We start from the raw sequence: 14,510 nt of genomic DNA on the forward strand, positions 1-14,510 counted from the left end.
GAAGGTCAGATATGGCCCTGCATTTTAGCTGGCAATGAAAACAGCAGTGGCTTCAGCAGGACACATTTAATTCCTTCTTCTTATGAAGCTCCTGAATATTTTGCTCACCTATGCAAGCAATAAGGAAAGTGAAAAAAACCACCCGCGCTGTCTCGTGCTGAAAAGCAGGAAAAAAAAGTTGGGTTTGAAGAGCGAGTGGAAGGGGTGTGGTTACCCAGGAGGTGTGTCAGGGAACTTATTTATAAGCAAAGGCAGCTGTGCTGGAGAAGAAACTTTGCTGAGGCTTTGTCAGCTGCTGCTGTTCCCTTGACACCACTTGAGAAGCACCTCTACTGCGATGGGGAGGCAAAAGGACGTTCTTGCTACCATTGAGGAGCACCTGAGGATCAGAAACAAATTAGTGCGGCAAGCACTGGCTGAGTGCTTGGGGACGCTGATCCTGGTGGTGAGTGGGGGCTGTAGTGTGGGGTGATCTCTAACCTGTGGGATTGGGGGAAGCTGTCCTGGTGAAGGGGCTGCATTGCTGCCAGGGTTTGCGTCGGGAATGAGCCCACCTCTGGTGCAACCTGCTGCAAGGGGTCTGGAGGACAGTCCCTGTGCGCAGGGAAAAAATTAATGCATATTGCTTAAGGGTGGACGTTGGGGTTTCTTGCAAAAATGTGGGCTCTGAAGAGCTTGTTGGGTGTGTGGAAGCTTCTGTGTATCTGTGAAGTGCAGGGAGCAAAACAGCTCTGTGTAAGCAGCAAGTGTTTTGCTAGAGATCATGCAAAACTTCCTTTCTGTCCGCCTTAGGATATTTTCTTGGCTCTGAAATACTGCAAGTGTTATCACCCGAGGAAGTGAAAGGCATTTTTTTTTTCTTTTCACTTAGCTTTGCCCATGCATCCCATCATGAAGAAGTAGCCAGAATTTAAGCTGTTGCAGTGTCCTTTTGCTGTCAGCCGCTGATTCCCCAGAGGCTTGTCAGTGGGGCTGCACGATACCATGGCAGCTCCTGCTGGGACCTGCTGCTTGCTATCAGCCAGTGTGCCTTGCAGTGGCCAATGGAGATAAAACTCTTCTGCCTGTTCTAGTGCTCAGTTTGGTGGAATATAAGGGATAAAACAGGATCAGAGCGTGTCTAATGCCTGAGGTTGCAAAAGTTTTGAGCGGCTGCAATTTGCTTTAAAGTTAGAGGCGTATATGAACAGCTAGGTAAGTTGTGTATGAGCTGTGTGGAGTAAATACTGGTGTAGAAAAACGGTGATAGGGATATCTGGCTAAGAGCACCTGCATCTGAAAATGCAGGACTGCCCAGCTGGCCACAGGTTTGATGCATATATACTGAGGCAGAAATGAGTTGAAGTTCGCACAGTGAACATCTGCAGGTACAGGTTCCTCTGAGGTGATATAAATCCAGAGCAATCCTGAAGGTTTCAGTGGAGTGAGTGTGGGTTTACACCTCTTTGTAACTGGTGGCTGAACTGCCTGGAGAGAACTCTAAGGGTTGGAAGAGTTGAAGGCAGAGTAAGGCTTGATGAAGCACCTGGGCAACAACACAAAAAGACTGGCACAATTATATGCTTTCATAAATAAGATTTTCTTTTTTTATGACGAAGAGAGGATTTTGGAATCTATGGCAGCTTAGGGGACACTGCTAAGACCATGTAAAATGTTACCACTCTTAAAAGAAAGCAGCTTTGTATGGTGCAGCTTTATTGTCAGAGCGACCCAGCTTTAGTGATTTGCAAACAGGTCCTGTTGATTTTTCCAGGAAGGGTTGTTTGGAATTAAGGTGGGTAGAAGGTGATAGGAAAGTGATTAACAGTTAGAAGATTGCTGTCTATTAATCACTGATGTTGCTGCTGTTAGTCTCAGGATTGAAACAAGGTAAGTCTTGTAGTGGACTAATGCCCCCTGACAGCAAAGCTAATATTGCTGAGAAACAAGACAAGCCTTTAGCCATTTGGATATGAGCTTTCAGAAGGGCTCATGATCCAAACCCCATGAGTCCATCCTCTGACTGTAACAGTTGGCACAACAGTGACTACATTTCCTTACACCTTGCCTCTCCAGGCAGAGAGGAATTGGGATCTTAGAGCTTGAATATGGGTTTGGTCCAAAATCATAAGCAGCCTCCAAAATGGCAGTGGCAATGGGCACCCACCAGCCATGCTAGACACTGCATTGGCAGAAGTGGGCAGCACATACCTTGTCCTCAGGAGCATCAAACCTGCTCTGTTTCAGTGTGTGTGTGCCTAAGTTTACAGGCTGAGCCTTCACCGTGTTCAGGAGTTCCTGAACTGGCTTTAGAGGCACACTCAACTCCATAACTCCATCCTGTAGGACTTGTTAACTGCTTAGGATCTCCTGCAGCAGCTCTGCAGTGAACAGAGTGCTGTGGGCTTTCTGTGACCATGTGGGAGAAAAGGGAAAGTTCCAAACTCAGTGAATGCTCTTGCACAGTCAGAAGTCCAAAACAGGCGACACCAGAGGAAAATGGGTTCCAGGACTGTAAGCTTGCAATATCCAAGCCAGTAAATCCCTTTCTAACTTCGTGCTGTCTCAGTCTATTCCTGTGAAGGGAAACTTGCAGTTTTTTCTTTATTGCAACCCTGATTCCTTTTCATCTTTTTATTATATCACCTACATGAAACAGAGTCATGAAGGTGAAGTCCTTCCCCTTTCAACTGGCCTGGATAATTGTTTGAATTGGATTTTCTCCTATGACAGAAATTGTCATTTTGTACCTTGCCAAAGTCCCTGATGCCCACCCTGCCAGCAGGTTGAGCTGTGTATGTGCATTTAGATGCATTGTACCCCACTAAATATCTGTTTGGGGCTTCACAGTAAAATGTGTGAAGAAAGACCTGAATCCATGAAAATTTTCTTCATGGTAGATGGAGTTGACTAAACACAAATATGTTTGAACAGAATATTATCAGGGATGGATTTAAGGCTGTATGTTGTTCACACTGAAATCAACTTCCTGAGCCCCAAGGGAGGGAGATGGTTTAATGTTTGCAGCTTACTTTAAATTTCACTGTGTAATGTAAAACTTGTCCCACTGTGGATATTGGCACTGCTTCAGCTTCTTCCCCCCTCTCTTTCACTTGCATAATGACTGCAGCTCTTTTAAACTCTTCTAGACAAAACCTAGATTGAAGATCCCTACATAGTCTTGCTGCCTGTAAGAATGAACCTAGCCCTTGATTTTATTTTTCTCATTTTTTTAAAGAGATGGTGAAGGTAGAATCATCGAGTGGTTTGAGTTGGAAAAGACTGTTAGAATAGTGCCTCTTTTTTTTTTAAGATAAGAAAAATAATCCAGCTCAGGCAGCCAAGCCCTGAAGAATGCCAAGGCGAGTTGCTGTCTACTTGCAAGCCACTTTTGCTGTGCAGAGCACCTTGCATAACTTTTATTTAATTTGTGGGTGGTGTCTCTATTGTTGCAAAAATAGTAATGCTGATTCTACATACATCTCCTTTGATACTTAAATTGGCATTTCCCCTCTTCAAAATTCACTTTCTGAGTAGCACTTTAAGCTTGAGCTTTATACCTGTGTTGGAAGCACCGCTTGCTGGCAATCATTAAGCACTACAAACGCCAAAGGCATTTTCCCAGTCCCTTGCTGTTTGTGTTATTACTGTAGCAACCCACTAAAGCCAGATTTCCATGGTGGGTCTCCGTGCCGCTCTTAAGGTTCGGTCTGTTTGCCTTGCTCTGCTGGCTGTAAATAGCAAAGCTGGCTCTGTTTGTCTTTTGCATTTGCAGGAGAAGTAATGTGCTGATTATGACTGATTTCCTAGTGGGACTCGCTGTGAATCACTGCTGTAGAGGCACAAAGAGAGAACAAAACAACTCCTAATTGCTTTTCAATTGGTGCTGCCTTGGCTTTGTGGCTAGGTGGTAGCTTTTTGGGGTATGATGGCTCTCTAGACCACGGAAACAGAAACGGCAAAGTGGTTTGGATGACTAAAGCAAGGGGAGCTTCACCTCGTGAGATGACCACTGCAAGGGGAGCCCCACTTAGGTGCCGGCAACTTAAAGTTGCTTCTCATCCCATAACTGTCTGGGGTAGCACAGTAGTTCCCACAGTTGCTGCTTGATTTGGGGCGGTTTGCTTAAAGCCAGCTTGTCACATTTGGAAAATGTAATTTAAATTTTTTTTTAAAGTTCTTTTCTTGGTTCATGCTTTGCTAGGCTGTAAAAGGGAGTGGATATCCTTGTAAGCATGTTGAGTGCTGATTCTTCCTTGCAAAGGAAGGACCTGGTGGGTCCTGTGCTGCTGGATATGGGCACATGGGAAGTGGCAGCACTGCTGCTTTCCCTCAACCCTTCCCCCAGAAGAAGCTGAAGCTCTTCCCTAGCTGTCCAAAATTGTCCCTTGCTGTCTCTCTCTAGGAGCAGGACAATTCTTCTTCCAAACAGGACAGTTTGGGCACCAAGACTTTCCCTTGGTGGGAAGGCAGCTTTCCCCCAGTAGTGCCCAACCTTGTGACCAAACCCCCACCAGACGCATTGATCTTTCTAACAGCTGAAACCTCTTGATCTGAACAATAATAGGGAACATCAGAACAAGTGTTTTTCCTCCTGTGCATGGGTGAACAACCTAAACCAGTGAATTTCCTCCCTAATGCCCAACTCCTCTGCTGAAGGTTGCTCAGGTTTCTTGAGCTGAGGGAGGCTCATGTCTCCAGCTTTGTGCAATGTTTTTTTGTAGCATATGATGTATGTGGGGCACAGTTTTGCTTAGAATCTCTCATCTCTCCAGCCCTGCAGCCCTGCCTTGGCTCTGGTTCAGTGGGTGGTGCACAAAGAGCTGTAACATAACAGACCATCTGCTGCTACCCTTCCTGCAGGGCTACTTCTGTACAGGCTGCCTGCAGCTGTGCTGGACAAAAAACTGGGCTGTGGGGTCTGAGGTTTCTCCTTGCTTTGCAAATTGAGCATGATGACCAGCCTGGTTGTTTGAGAGATGCTTTGAGGAAAAGCATAAAGGATAGTGCTCCTTGCATTGTCTTTTTTTCTGATGGAGGCTATGCTGCCGTGTGAGTTGTGGAGATAAAAATCTCTGCATGCTGCTCCTGCTCCCTGCCTTCTCCCTATGAAGAGTGGTACACTCTGTGTGCCCAAAACTTAGTCATCTGTCAGTATCTCTGGGTCTCCTCCTTCAAAGCAGACTCATGGTCTGACTGCATCTTCTGGCATCTTCCCCAGAGTACATCAAGGGCTGACCAGTCTTTCCCATCCACCAGGGTGATTAGGGTAGATTTACAGCAGGCTTCTTGCCTAATCCCTGGTTTACTTGCTGGCAGAAGAGCTGTAATTCAGGTAATTGCACTCCTCCTGGTCTATGCCAGCAAAGCTTTCCCACCTACATTTAGAGACCTGTCTGAAGTCAAGAGCAAATGCACTCAGGCCTTTTGTGTTGCACATTAAGGTGTAAAAAAGTGCTGGCAAAGAAAGGAGGAGAGAAGAAAGGAAAGAAACCTGGCTCTTGTGCGGAGGAGTTGTGAGCACCATGTATGAAGCTCACATATGAAGCAATTTTCCACAAGGTCTGCCTAAATAGACTGCCTTCGGTAGCCTTGTTTTTTCACGAGCTATTGCAACCTTTTTAACCTCCATGGTTCTTTCCTACCAGCCCTTACTGGCTACTGGGCTCCCATGTGTTCAGACATTGAGATGGGGTGTTTTTACCTTGAGTTGATTGAGACAGGATGTTTTTATCTTGAGGGACAAAGCCAGCTGCTCAGCCTCCAAACGTGCCCTGCACACAGGGAGCTCAAGGCTTCCCAAGTGTGAGGCATCCGCTGCAATGTGTTACCTTTTCCCATTGTTTGCTGCTGCTTCTGGCTGGTGCCTCCTTTGTTCAGGGCTGTTCTTCTCCCCTCTGGAGTCTGGCAGCCCCATTCCTGCAGGACAAGGATTTAGCCCTTTTTCACAGTGCAAGAAGTTGAATCACACCATGATCAGTAAGAAGCCTCCCTGTCAGATTTGATGGAGTCAGTAAAATGAAATTAGGGAGCAGGCTTCCATTAACCTGGTTAATGGCTGCATTGACTTCAATTCCTTGGAGAGCAGGTTTAACACATCGGAGTGATACTTTATTGCAAGTATTTTATTAGCACTTTAAAACCACTTTTGAACGTGGCTAGTATCGTGGGTGTATAACAGTTGACTGCTGCACCTACTGTCATGAGAGGTGCTAACCTGGGTTTCTGTTGGCTGGACATTCTTCCAGAAGTGGTATTTTTACACAAAAACAGAACCAAAATACACCTCCCCCCACAAAACCAAAGCCAAACAAATGAAAAAGCAAAACAAAAACCCAACAAATGCAAATGAAAAACACCACCACAAAACAAAATGCTGTGGGAGGCAGGTTATTAAATCAAAAGAATGGGGTGTGATCTCCCCTTAGGTGTGCACCACTGTCCCTGACTACAGAGATATAATATTGCCTAAGAACTCTTAAATACATTGCATGAACTAAAATGACTGGGAAAAAATGTTGAATTGCTTTTATTTGACCTTCCTTGCCCTTCAACCCAAGCTAGATGCTCCTGAACAGCTCTCTGTGAGCAGTGGACAAACAAAACCTAAAAAATGAAAGCTGAGGTTCTCTGGTCTCATCTGACCTGGGAAAAGGAATTGGAAGGAAAACTAGCAAAGAGCAGAAGTGAAAGTGGTGTGATTAAAAATTGTACTAGCTTCTACCACAACAAAAGTCAAGTACCTAGTGAAAAGGTACTTGCCACAAAAGTCTGGGTGAGCATGACTTGAACTGGTTCCCTAAAGTCAAATGCCATGGAGGGATGTCATGCATGACACTGTATTTTTGTGTTTAGTGGACTCCACTGGTGCAGGATGGAGTTGAGCACATGAATATCAAAGTTCAAACCTGCCCCTAAGTATCGCTGCGCTCTTTTTATCTGCTGAGGGTTAAGTTTTCTACTGTTACGCTGAATTAAGCCAAATAGATGCCCATAGCTCATCTGATAAACAGTTGTAATGGTCCTGTGGAGTGGCTTCAGGGTGTTTTTGCATGGCCCATAGACTCCCTTCTGAGGAAAAGCTGGAGAGCTACTGCCAGGTGTAGGATGGAGGAGAGGAGGATGGGGAATGACTTCCTGAGATAACCTCTTGAGAAATGGCAGACCTGGCATTCCTTCAGCTCAAGGGAAGACCTTGGTGGATGATCAGGGAGGTGGAGGTGGGAAAATTTTACTCCATGGTTTCTGCAACCAAAAGGTATGTGTATAACCGTACACCATCCACCTGCAGAACTGCCAGCTCTAACAGGGTGAATAACGCAAATCCCTTCATCACCAGGGATCACCGGGGGGAACTCCTCCAAACTCAGGTTTTGTGGGCTTGTCCCCTGCCTGGTCAGAATAATGTGCTGTGTGGCCTTTGAGAGGCAAACACCACAGCCATGTACTCTCTGAAATCTCTCCAAAGCTTGGCGGGACTTGTTTGGGGAAAGGGAGAAACAGGATTCACCCTGGTTATTAGCCTGTATTTATTTGCTCAGTTGGAGCTGAGCTTCCCTTGGTGGTTTGGGCATAGATGTTTCTGTTTGCTGCCAATAAACAAATCTTTTCTGCCTTTGTCTTGGAGTCTCCTCTGCCATGGTTTCCCAGCTGGGTAAGGACATTGTAGGGGCTGTTCTGACTACACCCAGTAGAGAGCAGTGCTGGCTATCCCTCCCTCACCAACGAGTTCATCAGGTTCCTTTATTCTTTTTACACAAGGCCCTTGTGTTGGGCACCTGGTTCCTTGTCAAGAGGCACCTATTTACAGTGTCCACCTCATGAATCAGCCTGCAGCCTACCTGGCTGCTCCTTTCCAGGCAAGCTGAGTGCACCTTTTGCTTTGTTAGCAATTCTTCAGTTGTCAAGGGTATGGGAGGGCATGAGTTACGTGTGTTTTGTCTTTGCCTCTGATTTGGATCGTGTATTGCTCAATGGGCATGTCCAGTGTTGGCTGAAGAATAGACAACAGCAAATCTGGCCACCTCGGTGCCTGTTTGGTGGCTTGTCCTGTAGGAGTTGATACCACCTCTGTGCCAGTTGAGTAATTCTGGAATGATGGAGTTACGGAAGTAGAAAGTCTTTGTGGGGGTGTAGTTGTGCGTATGTGGTCAGAAGAAATAAGTCGAGCCTTGATCCCTAGATTTGAGCATCTCATGAGCAGGCTGTAATCTCTGTCCTAGTTTAAGGATCTTCTCAGTACTTGCCAACATGGTAATTCCAAATGATACTACACCAAGGGTCAGTTCAGGTGGAGCCAGTGGGAGATCCAAGCATACAGATGATCAGGTTTAGAGCTCTTTAAATTACATATTGCATAGTGGAAAGACTTGCCAAGATAGAAAGCCTGCAGCTGGATGACTGATGAACTGAATTGCTGAGGGAAACTGGTTTGAGTTGTTAAGGGCGAGCATAGGAATGAGGGCTTTTAAGTGCAGTTGGGAAGAGAAGGATTATCCAGTTGGAGTGAATACCTTTAAGCAAGACCTTCCTTAGCTACTAGGAAACAGTTTTATCATCCAAAATAAACAGTATTTTTTTACCAGAGTGTTTGGTTTGCTGCACTCCTGATCTTGGACAGAAGGCCAAGGCTGGCTGTGGTGGTGGACTCTCTTGAATATGGACTTTTCTTGATGGAATCTGGGAAGAGAACTCCATGAATGTCAGGCTGAATGTTGCCTTCTTCAGTCACAACTGTTTCCAGGCATTAACAGAATTGTTCCCTGCCAATCTATGTGCTACTGTGTCAAACAATTATTAGTCTTTTTAACACAATGGTATCCAGATCCCTCATTGGCATAGCTGTACTGTGACTATCTCAGACCAGGATGATATCTGGCTCATCCTTCTCACCTGGCATCTTAAAATTAGATGTATATGGACAAAGAATTACAGACTCTTGTAGATATGTCTTGCTTTTAATTTTAGCCCTGTTTTCAGTCCATCCTGCCAGGAGATAGTTTTGTCTGTGCCCTTTCTTCTTCCCTCCCATCTCTAGAGATAATGCATAGATACTTTGACCAAAGATAGAAGCTGTGAAGGCTTTGAGTCGTGAGTGGACTGTGATGTCCCATGAAGGTGTAAGGAGAGCAATTGCAGGCATTGGTCAGCAGCTGGCCCTGATGTGAAACAGAGAGGGTAATTTCAATCTCTTTTTCTCCTCCTAGCTCTTTGGCTGTGGCTCTGTTGCACAGATCATTCTCAGCAGAGGGACTCATGGAGGTTTCCTGACTGTCAACCTGGCCTTTGGCTTCGCAGTAACGCTCGGCATTTTGATCGCAGGACAGGTCTCAGGTACGTGTGGGCAAATCCACAAGTTTCACTTGTGTCAGTTGTTGTGTAGGCCTACTTTTCCTGTGTGGCACTGGTATGGAAGCTAGTGCCCCTGGCACAACTCTGGGACCTACATTCTGCCCATTAAAGTACACTAACCACCAACCTCTCTGCAGGTGGACACCTGAACCCGGCTGTCACCTTTGCCATGTGCTTACTGGCCCGGGAGCCCTGGATCAAGCTACCAATTTATGCCCTTGCACAAACCCTGGGGGCTTTCCTTGGAGCTGGCATAGTCTTTGGGCTGTACTATGGTAAGTGTGGAAACCCTGTGTGTTTTTTGAGGTGAGACTACTGTGTTTGTGACTCACTGCAGGGAGGCAGGTTTCTGTATGAGAGAGGAGAACTTGCAGTGCACTATTCCAAGAGACCTCCTTACTGTGTTTGTGGGATGGCTTTCCTATTCTCATGATGATGGGGTCAAGCCTCCTCAAAGCAATCGGAAGGCCAACCAGCATTGTCAAAGTGCAAGTCTTTGCCCTTGAGCAATGAACACTGGACATCTGGATGGGCTCTTTTGTATCTACTGGTCTTCCAGAAAAGTCAATGCAACAGTAGCAGTGATGAAGGTTTTATATCTGTTCACTGTTCCAGAACAACTTCCTCATTCTTGGCTTAAAAAATGAAGTCTTCACTGTGATGTCAAATGCATTGTTTTGTTAGCTTCCAGATAATGTGACTTCTAGCAGATTTTGCTGCTTTTATCAGAGTGACTCCATATCTTGGAAAGCACCTTACAAATCCAGTTTCTTCTGCCTCTATTTCTTCTGTGTGCTTTTCATCATCAGAGGGAGATCTTCAGTGGGCAAGAACTGAATTTTTATGCTGGGTCTTGCTGTTCCTCTAATATCAAGTGCGACATTTGGACTCAGACTTTGCCTTCTGATTGTTTCTGGCAATAGGAGTCATGTTCCCTGTAGCTGAGTGGAGCATCTGGGTCACTGTTATTTCCAGCTGGAGGAGGAAGCTGCCACTCCAGCGCTGGTTGGAAATACTTTTCACTTTAGGAAGAAGCAAGGGCACCTACTTTCCTCTCAGTAAACAACAGGACAGCAGTTCAACACCAATTACCTTTCCAGTTTGTGGGTTGAGGCCTCCTCTTCAGAAGGGATTTAATCCCATTTTAGCCTCCTAACCCATGGAAAAGCTACATTTAGAGGTGTCTGGTTTTGTTTCCACTCACCGTGAAGGAAAGATAGACCATCCTAAGTTAGTTATCCAGCTTCTACAAAGTGGTAGGCAAGGCACTGGTGGCCCTAAAGACAACCTTGGGAGGTATAACTAAGTGAAAGAACAGCCCAAATCCTGTTTGCTGATCCATATCACTATGTCATGTTTTCACATCAAGACTGATACCACAGGTGTTTGGTTACCTTTGGGAGAGAGTTGGAGTCACCTTAGTGTTTGCTTCTTGACTCTCTTTCTTGATGCCTGGCAAATAATTGTTAGGAACAGGGACTAACCTGCCTCTGAGCTTGACTGGTTAAAATGCTGTGGTGGATGATGCCATTAGTTTTCCAAATAAGTGTTTGCTCTACAGCAAATGATTTTTTTTTCTCCTTCCCTACCTCTAGATGCTATCTGGGCTTTTGACAATAACCGGCTCAGTGTTATAGGACAGAATGCCACTGCTGGTATTTTTGCCACCTACCCATCTGAGCATCTGAATGTTGTGAATGGCTTCTTTGACCAGGTGAGAGGGTGCTGGGAGGATGAAAGTGCATTTGAAGAGGAATCTTTTGGGTGGGTCTGGGCCTCACCTTTAGTTAGAAAATGAATTGCAATTTAAAGATAAGATATCCAGAAAGTTTTTGGAGTTGACACAGGTATCTCACTAGCCCATTGGAAGACCAGGGCCAGAAAGGACCTTACAGCCAGAAGGCTTGTGCCAAGGCATTAACAAGTGTTACAACACTGGTCAGGACACCAGAGAAAAGAATGCAATTTGTCATAGTCCCTGAAGAGCCACAGTGTGAGGAATGATAGCTCTTCCTCACTCTCACTCTGGTACTGTGGTTGTGGCACAATCCAGAGGTCAGCTGGGTATGGGGTGGTGGTTGCTGTTGAATGTGACTGTCTTCTAAACTTGCCATTAACCACAAAAGGGACAGCTTCTACCCAGTCAGGGCATGTGGGAAGGAGGTTTAGGAAGATGTTTCCAGCTTTTCTGGCTGTCTAAACAGCTGTTCATAACACTTCTGGGGGTAGGGAGAAAGGTTTGATTGAGGTTCTGGGTTGCCATAATCTCAAGAGAGGTGCACGTTCCACTCTTTAATTCCTATGGCTGCTGTGGTCTGATAGTGTCATGGATGACTTGGTGCACCTCTTCCTTTTAAGAGAATTACATCCCACGGGAGTTAAATAACTTGGTTAGAAGACTAATCTGGATTAAATTCTTGTTTTCCTTCCCCATCCCTCTCCAGTTCATTGGCACTGCCTCCCTGATTGTTTGTGTCTTGGCGATTGTTGATCCCTACAACAACCCCGTCCCCACCGGGCTGGAAGCCTTCACAGTTGGTTTTGTCGTCCTTGTTATTGGAACCTCCATGGGCTTCAACTCTGGCTATGCTGTCAACCCTGCCAGGGACTTTGGTCCTCGTCTCTTCACAGCCATTGCTGGCTGGGGCATGGAAGTGTTCCGGTAAGCGCTTGATGACAAAAACCTTGAGCATCAATGGGAAATAAATTATGAATCCAAATAGATGGTAGGTCTGGCACTATAAAGCGTCTTGGCAAGGTATCTTTGGATTGTCTAAAAGTTGCTAAAAGACACTGTCTGCTTTTTGGCTTCTTTAGAAATCGTGGAAGCTGGGCAGCTTCCAGTGGTGAGAGCAAATGACATAACTTTGCTGTCAAACAGGAAATCTAGGAGCAAATGACATTGCTATCAAAAATCTCAGAGGAAATCTGAGAATTACAGTTGCACCTTGAACATGAGCACATCATGATTTTTGAATGGTAGAAAATGAGAAGTGTTATTTCTGGAGACAATTAAGAGAGCCATGTTATCAAGGGTTGCTTTCCTGCAAGCAATGGGAGGGAATTGAAGGTGCCTAGTGTAGGCACAACAAATGCTTCTCTCCTTTCCTGGTGGAGAGACAGTCTTGGAAGTCCTGAAAGTAGCTGTTCTAAATTGCTTGTCACTGGGATTTAAAGTGTTTGTTTGTGTGTGTGTGGCAACCTTTGCCTTGAAAGCTCTGCAGATGTGCAGATGCTGCTGTCCTGTGCAAGTGGATGGTGATGGCTGCAGAGGGTCAGGTCCTGCATGGCTCCAGATCCAGATGCAAATATCCTGATGCTTAGGCTACACTCCTTACCTTGCGCATTTTCTTTTTGTTTTCCAGGGTTGGTAAGCCATCCCACTGGTGGTGGGTTCCAGTTGTGGCTCCTTTCCTTGGGGCAGTTGCGGGAGTGATTGTCTATCAGCTGACGATCGGATGTCATGATGAGCCTTCTCCCCCTGCCTCCGAGCAGGAAACAGTCAAGCTGGCTAACGTGAAGCACAAGGAGAGGGTCTGAGGAAGCTGCCACCCAGATCTGGCAGGTACTCATTACTCAGGACTGCAGCTGGCAAAAAGGAGAAGTTAAGAAGAGCTTCAAGAACAACAGGAAAAGTTTTTTACCTGTCTAGTAAATTTTTTTGTTTTTTGTGTATCCCGGACATATTTGCTTTTGACATTTCCCTGTGAGCCTTCCTCCAAATGCAGTATCATGTAATCTTTTCCTAATAGAAGGGGATTGAGGACTGTAGGAGTCAGGAGAGAAGTGGGCATTGTTGTCCAACACAAATTGGGTGTTCAGGAATTTGAAGCTCTTTTGAGCTATGTTGCTGACATTGCCTGTGAGCTTGGCAAACTGCTTCCCTTCAAACCTGCGTTCCAATCTGTAGAATGGGGATCATGCAAAACTTAAATTGTTTTGCTGGCATGGATTGGAACCTCCTACATCCTGGAGGAAATTTGCCTGTGATTCTGTGGATCAAATTCTGCTTGATGTTGCTCTAAAGTCAGTACCTTGACACCAGGAATTAACTAGTCTAGAGGATTTTTATTGGCCCAACTTTCATATCTCTTATGAATTCCTAGATATTGTTCCATAATGTCAGTGCAGAGCGTAAGAATGCTTTGGATTTTCATTTGATAGTAAGACAAAATGTTTACAAACAAGCACATCCTGGTGTTACAATAAAAAATTTTAGTATTGCCATCTCATAGAAGATCACATGTAGGAAATCCTTAGTCTAACCAGGGCTAATCTGGACAAAAAGCTTGGCTCCCAGAAGCAGCTTTTCTAATTAATCAGCTTTGTATATAAACTGCAAGCAGCTAATAGCCAAGATCCAGTGGAAACACAGTGTTGCTTAAGTTGCGTGTGTTCACGTAAATTTTACAGTGGTGTTGTTGGGGGTTTATTTTTGTTGTTTTAGTAGATTTATATATAAATATACTCCTTAAAGCTGTTACTAAATACCAAGGTTGGGATGAGTTCATGTAGAGATGTATGGGAACTGCCGATTCTCTATCAGCTTTGAGATAATTTTGGGTTTTGCTGGGATGGTCTTGGATTATAGAACTGGGGTTTGTAGAGCACCTCCTTTTCTACCTTGCAGAATAACTGGGATATCCCTGGTACTCATGGCTGAGGGACTGAGGTCAGGCACCTCCTGTACTAGCAGTACTGGCATCTCAGGGGATCTCTGGCTCTCCCAACGCCATATTATAACAAAGTATTTGAAAAAAAAGCACTATTGGTTGTGAAAGAATTTGTAAGTTCTATGCATTAGAGAAACTTGTTCAAAGCCTATTTCTTTAATGTGTGAATTCATTAAAAAATGTATCTTTGTACACATTTCCAGTCACTAAAAGGATGTATTCTTTTTTTTTTCCTTTTTAAAAAAATAAAAGGTCAATACCCACACTGAAAAATGCTAGTGTTGGTTGTATTTTTAAGTAGCTGTCAGCAAACTTCACCATGAAAAGGAAGTCATCTATAGCAATAGCTTCCTCAAGACCTTTTCCTCTTCAGCCTGAGCAAAGGGGAATTAACCCTTTCAGGCAGTACATCTATGTGTTCCATTTGTGTTTTATGCCTTTCCCTTTCGGGGTGTGATTTTGAGGCATGTGGAGGAGATGGAGTAGCTGTGCTCAGTATAGTGACCA

At 45.0% G+C, this 14,510-nt stretch overlaps 1 protein-coding gene across 1 annotated transcript; it reads left to right on the plus strand.

The window, feature by feature from the left end:
* The first annotated feature begins 267 nt into the window (after positions 1-267).
* On the plus strand, positions 268-14,152 carry AQP3 (aquaporin 3 (Gill blood group)). Its single transcript, XM_030968484.1, has 6 exons — positions 268-445; positions 9,186-9,312; positions 9,468-9,605; positions 10,926-11,044; positions 11,775-11,992; positions 12,696-14,152. Exons 1-6 carry the CDS (start codon positions 338-340, stop codon positions 12,868-12,870), a joined length of 885 nt encoding a protein of 294 aa, XP_030824344.1. The 5' UTR covers positions 268-337; the 3' UTR covers positions 12,871-14,152.
* The last annotated feature ends 358 nt before the right edge of the window (positions 14,153-14,510 follow it).

The sequence above is a fragment of the Camarhynchus parvulus genome, chromosome Z, assembly GCF_901933205.1.
Source record: "Camarhynchus parvulus chromosome Z, STF_HiC, whole genome shotgun sequence".
Classification (NCBI taxonomy): domain Eukaryota; kingdom Metazoa; phylum Chordata; class Aves; order Passeriformes; family Thraupidae; genus Camarhynchus; species Camarhynchus parvulus.

Bases quoted from the DNA above. Each gene is read 5' to 3' on its own strand.
- AQP3 (XM_030968484.1), top strand. From the start codon at position 338: ATGGGGAGGCAAAAGGACGTTCTTGCTACCATTGAGGAGCACCTGAGG. The intron at 9,313-9,467 runs GTACGTGTGGGC...ACCTCTCTGCAG, and splicing joins GATCGCAGGACAGGTCTCAG to GTGGACACCTGAACCCGGCT. The intron at 11,993-12,695 runs GTAAGCGCTTGA...TTTGTTTTCCAG, and splicing joins TGGGGCATGGAAGTGTTCCG to GGTTGGTAAGCCATCCCACT.